At 39.6% G+C, this 19,179-nt stretch overlaps 1 protein-coding gene across 1 annotated transcript in view; it reads left to right on the plus strand.

Moving 5' to 3' along the window:
* Positions 1 to 3,589: 3,589 nt before the first annotated feature.
* Positions 3,590 to 19,179, plus strand: part of SEMA3D (sema domain, immunoglobulin domain (Ig), short basic domain, secreted, (semaphorin) 3D) — a 95,990-nt gene continuing 80,400 nt past the window's right edge. The window contains exon 1 of the mRNA XM_010082797.1: positions 3,590 to 3,782. Coding sequence (XP_010081099.1) covers positions 3,668 to 3,782 — 115 coding nt within the window. The 5' untranslated portion in view covers positions 3,590 to 3,667. The remainder of the gene's footprint in view (positions 3,783 to 19,179) is intronic.

The raw sequence follows: 19,179 nt of genomic DNA on the forward strand, positions 1-19,179 counted from the left end.
CACAGTCCTTCCAGCTCTGGACTTTATGACGCCAGGAGAAGTCAGAAAACTACATTGTATTTGTGAATATGAGATTTTGCATTTAGATAGGTTTGAGCTGAGCTATCTGAAAAAACTCCCATAAGCAGAGAGCTCTGTACTGTCTGTATGTCTGAGAAGGCTGAAGAGCTCTGTTTATTGCAACAAAGGGCCTGGGATAAATTATGTTTAGTAAATTGGCTCCAGGTTTTCCTGTTCCAGACAGTAGCTCCGGAGCAATCTGTTTTATAGGCTCCACTAAATCTGACCAATTGCAGGGAGGTGACACTTCATTTTGGGGATGTGACATCATGCATGCACCAGTTACACCAGCCGCCTCTCTCTAGCAAGATGGCAGCACACCAGCAGATCAACATTTCGTCTTTTGGCAGTTTCAACCTACAGCCCGTTAGGAATTTATGAGCCCCACAGGGAGGTCCTAGCAGGATGGAGCCAGGCTCCTCAGTCCCTGTTCAGCATTGCGCCTCCCACCCCCGCGTGGGACAAATAATAACTCCTTTATTCCACTGGAAATAACCCTGTTTCAGCGAGGTGTATGCATAGCTTCCTTCCCCAGTCGGTCTCGCAGGTGCTAATTAACACAGTGCAGATATTTCCTAGCTGAAACCAAGGTGAGAAAGCAGCTTTAGCTTCAGCATTTTTCTTTTCAGACAATTTTTCCTCATTTACTTTGGGCCCGTTCACATTGAGGAAGTTTCAGAGTGTGTTGGTGCTTTGCAGAAGTATTGAAGAACTAAAGGAAACAATAATTTTTCCTCCTCTGACAAAACTCTTCTTACTTTTGGGAGGAGGAAGGATTTGCTTTTAAGTCTTATATTTTATTTCTGTTCATACGTCTGATTACTTCTGGGCAGTGTGACTACGGCTCTTTTCAGCACAGGACACTGATTGACATTGCATATGTTACAGAGAGGAAGGATATTTCCTGAAGATTAATGGCCAGTTAGTTGGTCTGAAGTTCATTAACCTGAGCTAGTCATTAGATTGCTGGAAGGACTCTGTGTAGAAGCTGGAACCGTATTAGAAGATCATCATAAACTAAAAATATATGTGACAATCTGGACAGATTGCAGAGTCTAGGGCAAGACAGGGTTGGCTCGAGCTCACAGAGCAGCTGTCTCCAGTGTAAACTAACCACTTTGTGTCAGGAATTAAAGCAAATGGTTTTTCACAGACATTATTCAAATAAGAGGTGGGGGGGGGGGGGGGAAAGAAAGTTTCCACTAGCAAAAGAACCCTACATGAAAAAATGAGGTTGTGAGGTATGGCCAAAAGGCCAGGTTTGGTGCTGGTCCTCAATCTACCATTAAGCAAATGACAATGTGTTCACGCAGCTGTATTTTCCCATTAGCGACAAATTTAGTCTTGATTCTTCACTGTACTTTGCCTTGAGGAAATGAGCCCCAAATCCTCTGGTGAGATCTTTGTTGGCTGAGACCCAGACCCTCAAGCCATGACTTCTCAGCATTCTTGCAGTGAGACTATCTCCCTCTTAATTGCTTCTTTTTGAAGTATGGCTTGTCTCTATCATCTCACTGAAGATGAACAAGGCTGGTGTCTCTTGTCTTAATATAGTCCTCCCCCTCTTTCCTCCCCTTCTTTTCCCCTTCTTCCCCCAAAGTTTCTTTAAGGTGATGTAACACTATGATAGCCTAGTCAATAGCCTTCCTTCATAGTCGAACCACAAATAGATGTACTAGCATGGAAGAAGTAAGGGCCTTCTCTTAGGACCCTATACTTCAATAAAGGGAAGGGAAAGATGAACCAGAGGCGTTTCATGTTTGTTTTGTTTTGTTTTCTTTCCATGTCATCTCATGAATATGTAGTGGCACTTGGCCAAAAGTTGTGCTTTCAGACACTGGATATGAGTGTTGAGGATGGGACTGAGTAGAAAGCAGCTCAGTATTCTGCGTTAGGAACTTTAGGTGTTTTACAAATTGTTTTGCTTTCTCTTTCCCCATCATGCTCTTCCTGCACACTGCCTTGTCTTTTGCTGTTGACAGAAGGTCTGGAGGCTCAGAAAGCCCCAGCTTCATCTGAGGGAGGACTCCTGTGGCAGAGAGAACTGAAGAGGTTCCTCTTTCCAATCCTTTCATGGCAGGAAGGATGTATTACCTGCATCATGAGGTGCTAAATTGACTCTGGATGCCTCTGCAGCTGGCAGAGGTGCTCTGGCACCAGCGTTGCAGCGAGCTGAAGTGCCAGACCCATGGAGTGGCTCCAGGGCCAAGAGCTGTGCTGCATCTCTTGTGGGCTCACGTGGAGCCTTTCTCTTGATGTCCATACAAGTGCTGGCTGATGTGGGCACTAGGATTACTCTTTTAGTTGGGTGGTTTCGGTACCTTTCAGAAAATAATTTAAATGGCAAGTCATGAGCCATTAATCTCACCACTAACCATAACATTTCCTTGCTCCTTGATTTACAGCGTTACTCAAACACTGACATTTGTCATTTCACTATCTCCCTTGACCTCTGGTATCATGCACTTGCAGGGGGAAGGATCTGCTCTCACACTTATTTTCATGCTCTGACCTCCGTGATTTATTAACCATCAAATTCTGCCTTCGGAACTCAGGATGCCACTTCAAATAATTTCATATGCAAAAGTGGATTTATTGGGCAAAAGGGATCCCTTTTAATTTGGTACAAACAGAACACCAGGAAAACTGTTGCTGCTTTCTGTTCAGCTACTGGGGTGGCAGTGTGACCTTGAGGAAGTAGGTTCACTGTAGCTTTATGATTCTGTTTTTGCATAGGGAAAATAAGGACAGTGATAATTACTTTCATTTGTAAAACACTTTAAGATTTATGGAATATGAACGACTGTTATTAAGTGAAAAGTGTTGCAAAGCTGGCTTAGTTGCACACTGTGCTAACAAAGTCCCATATCAGCCTATTGACCTCGGCATGAACCACTCATTAAAGTTTATAGGACATTTTGGTGGTGAATTGAGGCAGTTATTCTGCTGGAAATATCATACTGAAAGCACGTTTAAATCCATCAGCCACATTGACTTTTTTCTCTATTAAAACTAAACACAACTGCTTGCTGTATCCAATTTTCTTGGTTTATTTATGAAAGTTTATGATGGGTATGTACTCACTGTTAACTCGGCTTGTACACCCATGGTATCTGAGATATTACAGTTTATTCCAGTCATAACATAAACATACAATAGCTGTTATACTGAGATAGAGAGTTATAAAACATTAGGATATCCAATGGAGCTGTATGAACTAACGAGTTGCATGATCACTTTTGAACGGCAAAATTTATTTTCCTGGATACTGCATTAATTTAATTTGTGCTTAAACTTTAGCTATACTAGACATTGGTGTTTGAAAAGTGTACATATTTTTCTAACCTCAAAGTGTGTAAGTTTAGTATTAAAGAAACAGATCTACAACATTTTGATTTATATTAGAGCAAAAAATAATTTCACAGCAAAAGTGTTAAATGAACTACTCTTTAAAGTTAGGTCTGGCTTACTTTCAGAATTATTATTTATATAATAATGCAAAAATGTACAGATGTTTTCTTTTTGCTTCCAGATTAAATTTGGATTGTTTGAAAAGCGGAGAGATATTTTACCTAGTGCAAAATAAGATACAGAAGAAGAGAGCAGAATGAGAGCTTCCCAAGTACCGCATGCCTGCAGCTTGTTATCTTTAGTGATGCTGTTCCTTCCAGTCACTGGAACGTCAAAACAAAATATCCCAAGACTTAAGCTTTCCTATAAAGGTAAACTTTTCAGTAGTTTTTCTGATTCTGCCACTTTTGTTTTGATGTGATGTTGCCAGCAGCTCATTTGTATTATTAACCAGGACAGTGAAACGCTGTCCCCACAGTTCCCAGAAACACATGTTGGAAGCGTTAAAGATGGATGAATTCTGCCTAGGGACAGTATTAAACTCCGTTTTTTACATGGAGAGTACATGTTTCTGAAACATAACTAGGTTTTTAAACTATTATTTCAGTTTGCTAACAGATTATATTAATATATTATATATAAATTAAGGGGCAGTCATTGCCTAAGCATGGCTTTCTAGCACTACTTGAAACACCGTGAGACATTCCCATATGGTTGGTGGTGATGATGTGGGACATACAGGACACCCACACCTTTCTAGAGCATCAGGAAAAGTAGAGGGAGCTGCCCCAAGTCTTTCAAATGGCACTGACATTTTATTTTTTGTAATAATTTTTTTCTCTATCACTACATTGGTATGTGAAACTCTTGAAATGTTGTTTTATTTCTTCTTACCTCTTTGGATCACAAAACCATGTTAATCTGAGGAATTTCTTAGCCTTATATGTACTTCTTGTTGAGAATGTTACAGGCTGAGGGCTTTAAACATAGATGTATTTTTTAATTCTTTATTGGACAAGATCTTAAGGTAGATTTCTTGTTGCTTTGAACGTACAAGTACACTTGCACAGTTTTTTATAAGGCACAGAGATACATCACTCTGGTATTGTCTCCTTTAGCTAAAGCAAATGCTGTCCAGTTATTTTTCAGTCATGTCAGCACCCTTCCCCTACGAGAGCTAATTCTGTTCTCAGTTTTTCAAACTCAGGTCTTCCTATGCATTACAGAGTTACGCTCAGAATGGTGTGATGGAACAGGAGGCTGTAAAGCCTTCATCAGTGGTTATAATATGTTTATCATGAGTTTAACACACACAGGAATTTATTGAGTAAGCACAATGACATACTATTTATTTACAAGCCACTCTTTTGCTAGATTTGCATGCCACTGTGTATGGTATTCCCTTGTGTATATATGTGTTCAAATGTGTTTGTGTGAGAGAGACAGAGGAAGAGAGATCAAGGGATCTTGACAACATTTTTATAAATTCAGGAAACAGTTGCACTCACTTAAGCCAATGAATACAGAAACTGAAAGACCTGACATGAGTTATGAAAGTTAGCAATAAAAATCCCCTAACATATAGCCAGACTTTTCACAGCTAGGCCTTTGAGATAATTCCCAATAGCAGCATATACCATATGGCGGTGGCATTTATTGTGGATTTGACACTCATGATTAGTGAATTCCTCTCGACTTCAAAAGCAGACAGCCTTTGGCAAAATCCTGATGGATGTATTTGGCAGGTAAGGAGGGGGAGAGAGAAAAATTATTGAGGTCAATGCAAGAAAAAAAAAAAAAATCACTGAAATCTTAGTTTAAAATAGTGGCAGAGACCTGCTGGGAGTGGTTGGGAAAATGCCTGAGCTCGTTTAAAAAGACAATGAGCAGATGATTGATATTTAGGCCCTGACCCAAACTTTTATTAGCAACTTTATAAACCTTTCAGTTTGGCTTGAGGATACAGTTTCCTATCCAAACTTATCCACCTATATCCCTGTAGGGGGAAAAAAAAGCAACAACAGATACAAAATGGCACATAAATCTTAATTTGGAGAGCTGTGATGGAACTGAAAAGCCGAAGGAAAGAGAATTATCAGATTTTGTTGTGCCTCCTCTTGCCTTGTTTCTTTTTTTTCTTTTTTTTTTGGAGGGCAGAGAGGGGTATTTTTCTTTTTCCACAGGGAAAAGTTACTGCTTTGTTTTCACACTTTCGCATTATAAATGGTGCATGTAGTGCTTGTCGTAATTTTTTTTTTTTTTTTTTGACAATAACAGCATGGCAGATGTCCTGACTATTTAAAATAGTTGTCAGAATTAAGCTTACGGTCTCCCTCTCCCCCCGCCCCCAAGTATTCCAGCCAAAATAACTCCAAAGTTTCTGAGAACAAGATGTAGGAGAAATAAACTGTCTTACCAGTGCTCATAAAATTTTTACAGACATGTCATTGACAGGTCATGGTATCTCCATTATTTGGAATTAAGACTTGAAATATCATGAGGAGGACAATAGGGGCCCTTTTTCCTTCTTTATGGAAAGCTGACCAAAACTGGCCACATCAGGCAGCTCTGAAAACCTGGGCACACGTGTGTGTTCATTTGGCCGCTAAACACGTTGTCTTCCAAGGGAAGGTTTCATCCCCTTCCAAGAGCAATGTCTTTATGGGATGGCGTAGCTCCATCTTCCCAGAACAGCTGAGCATTTGCTGGGGCAGGAGAGCTGGAAGCGAGCAGGACTTTCCCCTGCAGTTACTTCATCTCATAGCTGTATCCCAGCACACCTCAGCCGAGGGCTAGGAAACTGCTTCTCCCCATGCCCTGGCAGTGAGAAGGAGAAAGAGAAAGCCAAGTGCGAAGTGCTGAGGATGAAGAAGTGTAGGGGACAAGAAGAGAGAAAGAAGGAATGGTATTAAATGAAAACAGAGAAGGAGAAAACAGAGAGAAAGAAGTCAGTGGTGGATAGAGGAAGGGGGGGGGGGCAGGGTGGGGTAGCTAGAAGAAGTGTCTGTAACTGCAAGAGCGCTTCAATAAATCATAGTGTGTCACAAGTCCTTTGCATGCAGACATCAATTAAAATGTTAGAGTTTGTCTGCATGGCAGTTATAGGTTTTCCTCTTGTGGGATACAGATTAAGGGGTGGAAAGCTGTGCTGAAAATATTAAGATACGGATATTCAATGGCTGATGTATCAACATGATGCCATATGATGGATTTCCTTCATTGTTTATCCCAGTTCTAAAAATGAGTTCTGAAAAATCATACACATTTAAAACTATGAACAGACACAAAGCAATAAAAATATCTCTTAATACAGAGGCAAAGTCATGTATACTTCACCTGTGTTAATATAATACACTATGATCCTTAATTACATACCTCATCTTACATTCCCACATTTTCCCTGATTCATTAATTGAATAATTCTTCAAAATGTCTTTTTATCTTCCTTAAACTTTAGCTTTTAGATATTGGTGTATATCTTTAATATCCCAGTAATTATCACTGCTATCATGATGCTTCTAGAGTGCTCACACTACATAGACCTTACTTAATCTATCTCAGATACTTTTACAAGATTATGAGGTGGTTTTATTATTATGCTGCAGTTTTCATACTAGGAGAAGGTAAACAAACTGTATTTTAATAGAAGATTACCATCTTTAGAAAAATAGGGTCTGATATTTGAGTAACATTCCATATTTCAATAGTCATTGTATAACAGAACATTCAGTCTCAGAGCAACAGCATTTGTCACTCATTCTCACGCGACTGGAGATACCCTATGACCATTGTCCAAATGCAGAACTCTGCAAGCACAGATGTGGTGTTCAGCTTCCCTAAGCAGCACATCCTTTTTGTCTGCTACCTCATTTAACATCCTTATTCCCACCTCTGCAGCACATGCAGAAGGTTTTCATGTACCAGTTTCATTCAATAATGTCGTTTACAGAATGGCATCAGTTCCGTTACTGAAGAAGGGAAGGGCCTGTGTCATAATTGATACGTACATATGTATGTCTTTAATTCATACCGTGTAGACAATCTTATTTTTGTCTATCTTTTGAGTAGCAGTCTTTTTGTGTGTTTCTAGGTTTTACTTTACAGGGAGGGACAAAGAATAACTAGACCAGAAGGATGATTACCTTCTAAGAAAAAAGATAAAAAATTTTCAACCTCTTTCAATTTATGGCCCTCCTAAAATTTTCCAGTAGAAATGCAGACTCCTAAACTGCAAATTTAAGCCTATTAATTTGCTTTATTTTGTTGCTTTTCACGGACATCTTAGAAGTAGTCTGTGCACTCAAAGAATAAATTTATGTTACAGAGTGTGTACCCTGCTTTCTTGGCTGGGGGGTGTGCCCCAGCCCAGATTTGAACATTGTCACCAGTGACATATCCACACTGATACCACAAAAATAAATAATTCTTATGTGGGGATGCAGGCATGCCCCAAAAGCCAGCCACACTTGCTATAACGAGTACTGATTTGGAGAGAGGACCAGGATGCTGCATTGTGACACAGCACACAGGAAAAGGCAAGACTGAAGGCAACCTTTGGCTTTTGAAACAGAATTTACTTAACACTGTTAAAAACAACTATGGCAGTAATTTAAATCTAATAAACAAGAACATTATTCTCAGCTTATTTTTTTCTTCTTCACATTGAATGAATCAAGATGTGTTCTCATTCCCACTCAAGTCATGGCAAGAGTTTTGCCACTGAAGTAAATTGAAGCTGGATTGACTTTCCATTCCTTCTCACTTTTTTCATCTTAAATAAGTAAACTAAAGACATGCAATTCTGTCTCCTCTGTGGAAGGATGATAATGCTAAATCATCAGCTCCACATGGAAATTAGCCACGTCTAAGAATTGTTTCGCTTCACGCAGTGTTTTGCATACATGTTTTTCTTCCCCCTAAGAGAGATCTATTCTTACAGTATGGCAAAAAAGAAAGCAGAGGATAACATTTTGGTGCCAGGAATTCTTTTGAAAACTTGACTTGATTAGTGCACTTTCTTAATGTTCTAAAAATGATCCTTTGAACATGCTACTTTAAAATGTCAAGCATCCTGTTTTCTAAATTTTTGCTTTAAACGTCTTTCATTTTATAACTGATGAGATGCTTAACTGTTGCATTAGAGCAGTTTGTTCTGTTTCAGTAAAGCTGGCTTATTTCCATGTCATGCATCGTTTAATTATCCGTGTACAATATAGTTACAATGGTATAGCTCCACGAGCCTCATGTGAACTGTCTGTGACATTGCAGTAATCCCAGTGCCACGAAGGGGGTCTTGCACAACTATGAATGGTTGGAACGTGGCAAACTGGTAAAGTATAAAAAACCCTAGAAATGAGCTTGCATTTTAGCAGCTGTGCTTGCTCTACAGGAAGAGGAAGAAAAATCAGTAAAAACAGGCTTTTGTGGTAATATCACCAGCTGTAATTCTGAATACCCATGAAGATGAAGGAAAATGTGCTGAGTGAGGAAGTGCTGCTTTTATTGAATCCCTTGTTTGTTGTTCAATTCATTTTTAATTATTTATGATTCCTCAGAAAAGTGTATCTCAGATTCCTTTGTAGAGTAATATGAAATGTTTATGTGAGATTTAAGATCCTAGTTTCAGATGGTTGTCTAGTTATGAAAGAGATTTTGCCTGTTTTGTCTCAAAAATGCTTTCTGGAGGCAGTGGACATTGAGACTTAAAATGTATACTATATTGAAGATGGATGGTCACTGCTGTCCATGTGAGGAAAGACTTGTACGTAGACTAAGTATAAACTTGAAGGCGTTTATTACATTTTAGTAAAGGGAAAACAGCAAGTTTCTTAAAGACCTTTTTTTCTTTTTTTGAACTAGTGAACTTGGAGGTCAGATCCAACTATATGTTGCATTTTCTGTCATATAATTATCATATATATAATGTCCTGGAGAGCAGCCTCCAGTCAGTGACATCAACAGTTTACACAGCAGTTGAACTAAGAATAACCTTGGAGAACTGACCCGTATCAACCTCTTAACAGTGTAAACAGCCTGTAGCTCATAACAGCTTTCTTTTTTTTTTGTGATCACAAAAGGACCTCAATTGGATAAAAAAAGAATTGTGTTCACAAAATACCAAACTATTCTGCTGAATGTTCCCTTGATTAAATCTCAGAAGATGAGGGAAAAAACCAAAAGAGTAAGACTTTGGGAAGAATGATGGGTCCCTTGTAAAAAGGAGGATGAGACAACACCAGAAACTGCTTCTCTAGAAGAAGAATGTGGGGAAGATACATGACCAGTGTCATCAGCTTTGAAGAGGGTACTTTCAAAAGTATTTGTCTAATTGCACTTTTACTAAAGATGTTTGAAAAGCAAACCCAGTTCATAGCCGTTTCAAAGATCCCAACCTTGTTCTCTTTCTATGCACTAATTTGAGGGCATGATCCTCTTGACGTCAATGTGTGTCTAGCATTGGACATCTGCGGTTGCAGCGCAGGTCCTCGAGTCACATCCTATTTCCCTTTCCTCCCTCCCTGTTTCTACTGTTCCATTTATAGTCGAGTTCCTCAAAGAAGGGCCAAGGGGTGCCAGGGAGGTCCGCTCTGTAGTCAAAGTCCTTTGGAGATAAATACACAAACAGATAGCAGAAAGAGAGAGAGACAAAATTTCCTTTATCATGCCAGAGCATTATCAGAAAAGCCAGAGGGATTGGCTAGCTGTGGTTAACAGAGGCGTTTAGACAAGGGTGGGAGTGACAAAGGTAGGTTTTTCCCCACTAATTTGAGAACCCAGGCATTCTGCTTTGTGATCCAAATGCTAACTGTCCCAGAGAAGCATGATGTGTTGTACTGTAGAGCTTGACAGCTAAGAGGTTACTGAAGACACCAAGATTTTATGTTCAGCTTATCTGGCAGCTTTGGGATGACTTCACAGCTCCCTCTGCATCAACTGTGTTCCCTGGTTTTCTCTGGAAAATGTTTCTCACTAAATATGTAACACAACAACAGACTTTGACACCCACTGGTGCCCCAAAATGGGTAAATAAATGTAAATATTATTAATAAAAAGTATCTCACCCCCCAATATTAAACAATAGCTTATGCCTATATACTAATGATTGACAGGAGGTAATATGATGGTGCACATGATTGCCTTGTATACACACACATCTCTGATATCCCTTGCCCTGTAATTTTTAGTTACTACAGTTGTATCGCAGCGTTGCCTAGGTCTGCAAGGCAGACACTGGGTCCACCCGCACATCTGCACGCGGGACTCTGAATCTGACAGCAGTTGCTAGGCGCAACTCTAACACAAACAACTAACATATAGAGGAATCAATTCAGTTATTCAGTGACCTCTAGTGCTAATGGCTTCATAAGAACTTCACTCCTGCCAATATCAGAAAACAAAACTGATAATTGTATTTCATTTTGGCATAGGAGATTATTATGTCCAAGCTATTGTACTGTGAAGTAGTTTTATTTTCATTGCTGAAAGAGGTCCTTTGCTATAGCCAGTCCAAAACTATTTTGAAAATCTACCTTCACATTAGCCAGTTGAATTACCTTGCTACACTTGCTTGCTTTTTAATCAAATAAAATATATCTGGAAAACTGGAGAGAGATTATAAGGAGAAAAATCTTTGCAGTTTCCTGAAAACAGTCATTACGTAAATTTAAACCCCATTTTCTTAGAGAATGTCCATCCTGTGCAGCCCCCCCAGATAATGACTGAGTGACTCAAACAGTACTTCCTATAGCAATTGAATCTCTGTACTGCACTGCTGCAGAAATTTCGAGCAGGGCTATTAATTTCGCCTTGTGAGCAAAACCAGCAGTCATGATGGTATAAATAGCTAAAATATTAGTGCCCCCACTGTCATTATAAACGTTCTCATTCCTCATTCAGAGCATGTGAAAGAAAGATTATCTGGTCCACATCAGAGCGGGAACCCCCCTGTGGGGACAGGAACAAGCCGTTACGTGTGGGGAGAGTGAGCAGGAACCTCCTAAAGCAGGTTTGTTGCCAACAGAGGAAATATCTGTTCCACTGACAGGTAAATCTGCTCGCAAGGTCCCTGCCCTTCACCTCTTTTCCTGTGCAGGCCCTCCTCCCACCAGAGCCCCTCCAGCCCTGCCAAACGCTGCCTTTGCTCCCTGGGCAGCAGGTCCCACTGGTGAGCTGGTTATTGTTTCCCAGACCTGGTTTCACCTCCTGCACTGTATCTGCTCTGCCTCCTCTTCTGTCTGGACTGGTCTTGGTTGAGTCAAGAAACCAGAATTTCCTTCAGGGGTCTGTGGAAATGGCGTTGAAGGATCATCATCACTTTCGGAGATTTTACAGGCTCTCTCAGGTGGTGGTTTCATGGCAGCTGAGCCAATATAACAGTGTGCTGCTTCTGGAACAGGGACATCTCCCTCCCTGCTCCCTTCTCCCCAAACACACCTATCTGTTTCTTTCTCCCCTCAGCTGCTCCCAGATGCATGGACCTGCCCTTTCTCTTGCATGAGCTCCAGCTCTCGACAGCCTCTTTGGCAAGGACATTTGCTATTAGTAGTGAGGACTTTGTATCTTATTTAGCTTTGCAGCCTGACCATACAGCTTGTGTGGGCTCTGGTCCAATGCTTGGAGTCAGAGAGAAGAATGGCCCCCACAGCTTCTTGCTATACACTCAGGGCTAGAACCTCAGCTGATAAAATTGTTACAGGTCCCAGCGGCTAAACTCAGGATCTGGATCCAAGTCTTGATGAGAGTGGAAGCAGGGCGTGTGTCTGTGTATCTGTGGAGCAGGCAGAGGGTGGGGAAGGGTGGGGTGTAAAGCTTTTGAATGCTTTCATTAAATCTGTGTTGCTCACAGACACTGGTTATAGCTCGTGCGTAGCATGCAATTACATTGGTATGGAATAGTAGGAAATTGCAAATAGCAATGATAGGTAACAAATCTGGATTTTTCTGTCTGTGAGCTGCTCTTTTAAGTCTTGAAAGTAGAAGCACTAATGAAGGAACTGAGCAAGCAAATCTATTTGGCATTAACTGTCCTTTGTACTGTCAACTCACCTTCTTCATGAGTAGCTCATGCTGCTCTGTGTCTCTCCTAAGCCTGTTAGTATTGATATTAATGTGTTTTCCAGGCCCATCACACCTGACAGTTTTATTACATCAGAGTTGTTCATGCCACTGCGGTCCAAGGTCTCTCATCTTTTAGCATGAATGCCTTGTCTACTCTGTTATGAACATTGCACTCATTAGGGAGCTGGCAAATACATTTGAACCTGGTGAGAAAAATGTTAAAGTGAATGTATTACTAAGATAATCTGACCATTTTAAAGACTATATTTTGTATATAACAGCTATAGGCCCAATGGAGCAAGTCCTGGTGTCAGATGCGGTGTGAGAAAGCAGGTCTGAATGAAGTCAGGTACCCCATGAGACCTGTCAGCACCTATCTGTAGTGTCAGACCAGCTACTGAGCCAAATCCAGGTTTATGTAGACAATTATATCTCAGATTTACTTGAGAAAACTCCTTGCAGGTTTAAATCCTGGATACTGAAATCCACAACAAAATCCTAATTTGCTCCAAGTGTGAAACAAAGTCCACTTATCTCAGTTCCTAAAGCTGGAATTTCATCAACAAAGCAAAAACTAAGGACGGACTTAAAAATGTGTCATGTTCTGTACAGCTGCTAGTAGATAGTAAGGGCAGAAGGAATAGCACAACTTGCTGTAGTTTTATCAGCCCACAGATATACGGGCTGTAGGATGTTGCAAAGAGCTCCTCTGTCCTCGGGGTGCTGTGTGCATCTCCAAAGACTACCATGTTCTCCAAAGTGTCTCTAAAGATGCAGTTAGTTGAAAATTGCAGGTACAGGTGCTTGAAAATGCTCTAGCCATTTTTGTGTCACTCTGAAGAAAGTAAAGTCTGAAATGAAAGGTTGGTGCTATTTTGAAAGCAAGTGCAATATAATAACAGTAATTTGTTTTCATGCACTGCATATAATTTTATGAACCATACTTTGACATGTCTCTTAAAGTGCTAAATGTGATCACCGAGTTACACTTTTAACACCTGGGTGTACTTGCAAAGCACAATACATGCCTCCATCTGAATGGGAAAGAAACACAGAGGAGTGTGTTCATTCACACAAGTTAATGCATGTCCCAGCCCCCTGAGATGGTTTTGATGCTAGACATCTACTAGGTGCAACATATTGTCAGTGCAGTTTGTTTGTTGCCTGTTTCTCAGAGTGTCAGCTAATCTCCACACGTCATTCCCTGTGTCTATGTTCTTTATAAGATTCATGCCTGTCTAACTGAAGGACATACGATTATGCAGGTAGCTAGAAGGTTCATGAGATGGTAGGCAAGCTGGAGCAGTAAAACTAGTTCACACTCAACGAGTTTAACTCAGCTTTTTTGAATAAGCCAGTCAAAGAGGATTTTGTAGTTATTTCCACCTGAAGCCTATCATCAATCTCTCGCTTTCTATTTCTATTTGATTGGCTGATAGACTGGGAGGAACAAGAGGCTGGGAAGCAGTGAACTAGGGCCTGGATGAAATTATTTTATTTTGGGTTGCTTGGAAACATTTAAAAATTGAAATTCTAACCAGGGAGAGTGGGAGTAGCAGAATTCATTTACAATTGCCTTTTCCCAGGGTCAGTAAATTCGTAGGCCATTTGCTACTGTGGGTCTCGTAACGTGGCTTTCAGAATAGCTTTAGGAATAGGTGAGTTTGTAAGTCATCTCCCTCAGTACAGGGCAGAGGTTTTATCTCAGCTGCTTGACACTTAGGTCACTGGAAGGTAACTTTAAAAGACAGGGCTAGAGCTTGATCTCTGGGTAAGTTGACAGTTCCTCTTCTTCATGGTCAAGAATAAAACTGGTCTCTGACTTCAATAGTGGCCTATTTTACTCTGCTAGATATAAGGAAAAAGTCTTATGTTCTTAGAGAGCAATATCCCCTCACCATTGGTATTCTTTGAATGGAATTTGAAATAAGTCTGAAGTGGAAGAAAGCAGATTTAAGTCAAATTACTCAGATTATTTACCTATTACACATGAGACCAGCAGCAAGGTTGAGGATCTGTGAGAGGTGAAGGGAAAAGAGATAAGTTCAGTTCTGATAACTGAAAATGAAGAGATAGAGGTGATGGGTTTGCATGTTTTGCCTCACATTTGAAGAGGAGATTTGGTGCTTTTTAAGTCCATTGATGTACCAGGTATTCTTAATGGACAGGTATGTGTGATGAGATGCCAAGAATTATCTGTGCGTTACCAAAGCTCATATGCTTGCCAATCCTTTATATCGAATTACATTTGTAGTGCATATTCTTTAAATATCCCCAGTATCCCTTTAAAATAGTTGGTGATCTAATTTTGCCTTGGAAACAACAGTGAGTTCTCTCACTTTGGCAGTTTTGCAAGAAAGATAAACTGCTTAGGAAAATGGAACCTGCGCAAATCTGTGGTTTTAGGTCTTCTTCAGAAAAACAAATGTTTCACTCAGACACATTTTCAGTTGTGCTGTTTCAAGTTAATTATTTAGTTTGGCTTTGTAAAGTTTGTGAATTTGGCCTTTGTGTTTTTTCACCAATAACAAGAACTCACAAAGCAGCTTGTAATCATCCCTGCAATAGTAACACTTACAAGATATTTGTGCAGCTGTTTCACAAGTCAAATTTATTTGCAGCTAAAATGCAACTAAAATATACTTCCATAAACATAAGTGAGAATTGTTTAGTACACGCTTTAACTGGGTGTATTTTTGGTGGTAAGCACCCATGTATTTTGTTTTACAGTATTACCATTTTTGTAGATTTAAAAAGCACTGAGTCAGACAAAGACAGGACTGTAGAATGATTGTAACCCCTGGCTCTGAAATAGATGAACTAAATAAACTGCAGTAGTCTCAATTCTGATCTTGCAGAAGCACCCACCCTTCAAGTGAGCCTTACTGTTATGAAGGAGAATGGGGTCCCACAGCATGAGTTGGTTTTTTTTTCTTTTTTCCTTTTTTTTTCCCTCTTTATGGGTAGAGTAGCCCTTTGAAAGTTTATCTGAAGGTAAGATGATCTGTCCCTTCCTGATGAAAGGTGTGAAAAAATGTCTTGCCAGCTCTGCACAGAGAGTGCTATTGCTTAGTTACCATTGTAATGATGGTTCCAGAAGCATAGTGCAGAACGGAGCTACTTTAATTACTTATGTTTTTTATGGGTTGTAAAATGTCAACAGTGGACATCTATCGATAAGTATGTGCAAATAGATATGTGGGAAATGTTTAGTTTTCTGATTACTGAGCAGAGCCATGGAATTGCCTGAAGCTCAAAGTGAAAATGTCCTGAAATGTCTTAAAACCTGCAGCAGACTGTTCCTGAGTTTTGGAGCAATATTTGAAATAATTCTTTTTCTAGTGTTACTGTCCTAGACTGTAACAGAACTGAATAGAAAAGCCTAATCCCAAAATATATGTTGGAGTACAAGGTTTTTTTGGGGACTATTCAGAAAGACAACCAAGATTTTGACACAACATTGTACGAACAAGAAATCAGGTTTTTTGTGTTCCCAGTAATCCATATCCTTTTGTAAAGGCCCTACTGTGCCATGAATATGACATTTTCCTCCAGGCCAAATAAAATTAATTGTATAGCAGTGAGAGCCACATGCCATGTGCAACACATCATCATTGTCCATGGTGAGATGTAGCTAGGCAAAATGTAACTTGCTTCTTGGAATAAGTAGTAGAGATTGGTAGTAGACTGAAACGATTCGCTTTGCTGTCATACAAATACATCTGGAGGCAATTTAATTTTTTGAACAGGGAATACTTGAGGAATTAAGTAAATTGTTGTTTTCATGCTATATTGACATTTCTTTATCCCAAAACTTTAGCTGAAGATTCACACAATACCCCTGTAAATTGCCATGGATGTTTTCCAGTGCATGAGAGGACTTGCTCCTATCTAGAGGAAAATTATGTGACATTTTTTTCTGTATATGAAAAGTCCAAAATTATTAATATATAACCTTTAAAGTCAGAGTCCTTCAAAGGTGTTATTAGATATAGCTGTTTTGAAAGAGGTTGAGGAATTCCCTTTATGCCAATTTGAGCATAACCCATCATTACAAAAATGTCTGTGACTGGCCATAAAGGCAGTTCTGAGACTCAACCAAGCAGTTCCAGATTGCTGCACGCTTACACCATGTTGGAATCAAGGAATGACAGCACGGTCACCACATATGGGACTTGAGGCTAAAAAGTCTAAACGTGCTGTATAAATGTAAATACATGTTACCAGAACAGAATGACATATTTTCATTTAAAGCCTTTATGGCATGGCTGTGCTGCTGGAGATTATTTAAGTAAACAATGATCATGTTGTTGTGAGCCAAGTCCACTGAGGTACTTTTCAAAATGAATAGAAGAGAGTCATTATTCCAGCTTCTCCTACTCAGCAGTGAAATATTAACTCAGAAAGGGAGTTTACTGAATATTCATTTAATTGCCAGACTGGAAAAAAAAACATTTAATTTTGAGTAAAACAGCAAATGCACGCTATAAACTGTGTGCTGAGCATGTGCACATGAAAGACCATCCCTGTAACTGACTTTGTTTCTGTGCATTTTGCGAATGCTGTTTCTATATTAGCTTGGCTGCACAGATTCAGTGATTCAAATCAACAGCTTGCTCTGAGCTCTAAGCTTGAAAACCACTGGGCAAATGTGCTTTTCACAGTAAATTTTTCCAGTGTAATATCCTTGGTGATATTAAATATATCTCTCCCTGTGAAGGGCAATTTCAACCCGTAAGATTGGATTGTTTTGCTTTTATGGAGTGAGAACAATGATTAATTTCTCTGTAATTTAAACAATTCTTTGTTAATGTTTACTTGACAAATTTTATTAGGTCATGTTTCAGTTTTAATCTTATCACTGGCCATGTTCAGAGCCTTATTTCCAAGCTCCTTTCAATAGTTAGTAACTAACTGGCCAAGCCTGACTATTCACCACTTTGCAGCTTGTGTTGCCATTTCCACCAGTAAGAAATCAGTGTGCAGTGCTGTCATTTCAATCTGGAACACTTTACAGATGTTTTCCTTATGATGCAGTGAAACAAATGACTGTACAAGGCACCAGGCAGGGCTCAGTCCTATTTGGGCGTTTCAGTTATGAGACAACTTTTTCCCTCCCTCCTGTAGCTGTCCTCGGTGGTTCTTTACTGAGAAATACTAGAAGTGTTAACCAACAGATGACAAATGTCCTTTTGGGTTGGTCACTACAGACATCATTCCTTCCAAATATGAAAGAAATGGGAAGTGGAGATCAGTTTCAGTCATCTCCGTTTAGATATGTAGAGAATTAGGTCTACATATTTTGGCAAGTGACACACTTGCAGAGGCCCATGGGTTGCATGACTCTAAGCAATGAAAGTGCTTTAGAGCATTTGCACAAATGTATCGTTTATCCTCACTCAGGTCAAATTACTCTGGCTGGAGATGAGAAGGAATTTTCCCTCATATTTTGCATCCTAGTTACCCACGTCCCACAGGCGAGCACTGTGATACGACTGGAAGTTTGTCATCAGAAGAGATTTAAAAGTAACAGAGGGTGATATGGATTGCTGAAATACAGTAGCCTGTGAAATTCATGAATCTCTCCTGTTTATTCATGTTAATGCCTGTGAATGACTAATGAATAGATATTGTGATCTGGTCTTCTTTTTCTTCCTTCCATCTTATCTGCTAATTGGGACATGGAACTGTTAAAGAGGGATTTAATCTACACTGCAGAATTTATAAGGCATTTGTTATTACATACGATGCATCAGATAATCTAGTAATGCAGCCAGCTCCTATGTCATGGGTGGAGAAGTGAAAGATGGTTGTTCAGAAATGATGTGCTCCAGCAATGCTCAGCTGATAAACAGTATTTTAGACATCAGCTGAGAAGAATTTGAGTAGCCCAAGGGAGTTAAAACCTCCTGCTGTTCTGAGATCATCATCAGAGAACCCTTTCCCAATAAACAGCTCCAACATATTCAGTACCAACAATTTCCAGTCAGAAAAAAACAAGGGAGGAGGTTTGTACAGAGTGTGACGTCTAGTGAAGACACACGTACGTCACACACACAAGTTAATAGGAAGTAGCTGTCCTGTAACAGAGAACCCAGTAACCACAAGGGTCAGGAGGAGTACATCTTTGTTTTTTATTGGGTGAAAACACACTAGTGGAGTCAGCTAAGCTTCAGAAGTTCTGTGTTTAGAGGGCTTTTCTTTTTCTTTTTTAAAATTTGTAATTATTTATTACACTGGCTTGGTTATTCTTTAGCCAGGCTATTCATCATCCAGCTCTAGTGTAAGGAGTAGTTTGGATAGAACTTGTTTTTATACCTTCATGCTGACCATAAGTTGAACCTAAAAGATCTTGCTGTCAATTAGTAAGCAGGTCTTCTAAAGTGTTACTAATTCAGAAAAATGGGACAGGACAGTGCTGGTGTAAAGCACTATAGTGCTTAACATTGGATTTAACTTTTTAATGTGACATAAGATTTTTTTTCAAAGTACTGCCAAATAAATCTCACCTAGGGGAATAGCAGCTACGATACAAGACAATTTGTTTTCAGACTGAACCATAAAAACATTCAGCAGTGAGGCAGACAAAACCACATGAGCTTAAGGCAAAGTGACAGAGCCAAAAAATAATTGTCATAATTATATACCAGGTAGTCATATTAATAATGATAAAATATTTTTTCTCCCACAGTGTTATTTATTAGCCAACAA

This window comes from Pterocles gutturalis, unplaced genomic scaffold (assembly GCF_000699245.1).
Source record: "Pterocles gutturalis isolate BGI_N339 unplaced genomic scaffold, ASM69924v1 scaffold22561, whole genome shotgun sequence".
Classification (NCBI taxonomy): Eukaryota; Metazoa; Chordata; class Aves; order Pterocliformes; family Pteroclidae; genus Pterocles; species Pterocles gutturalis.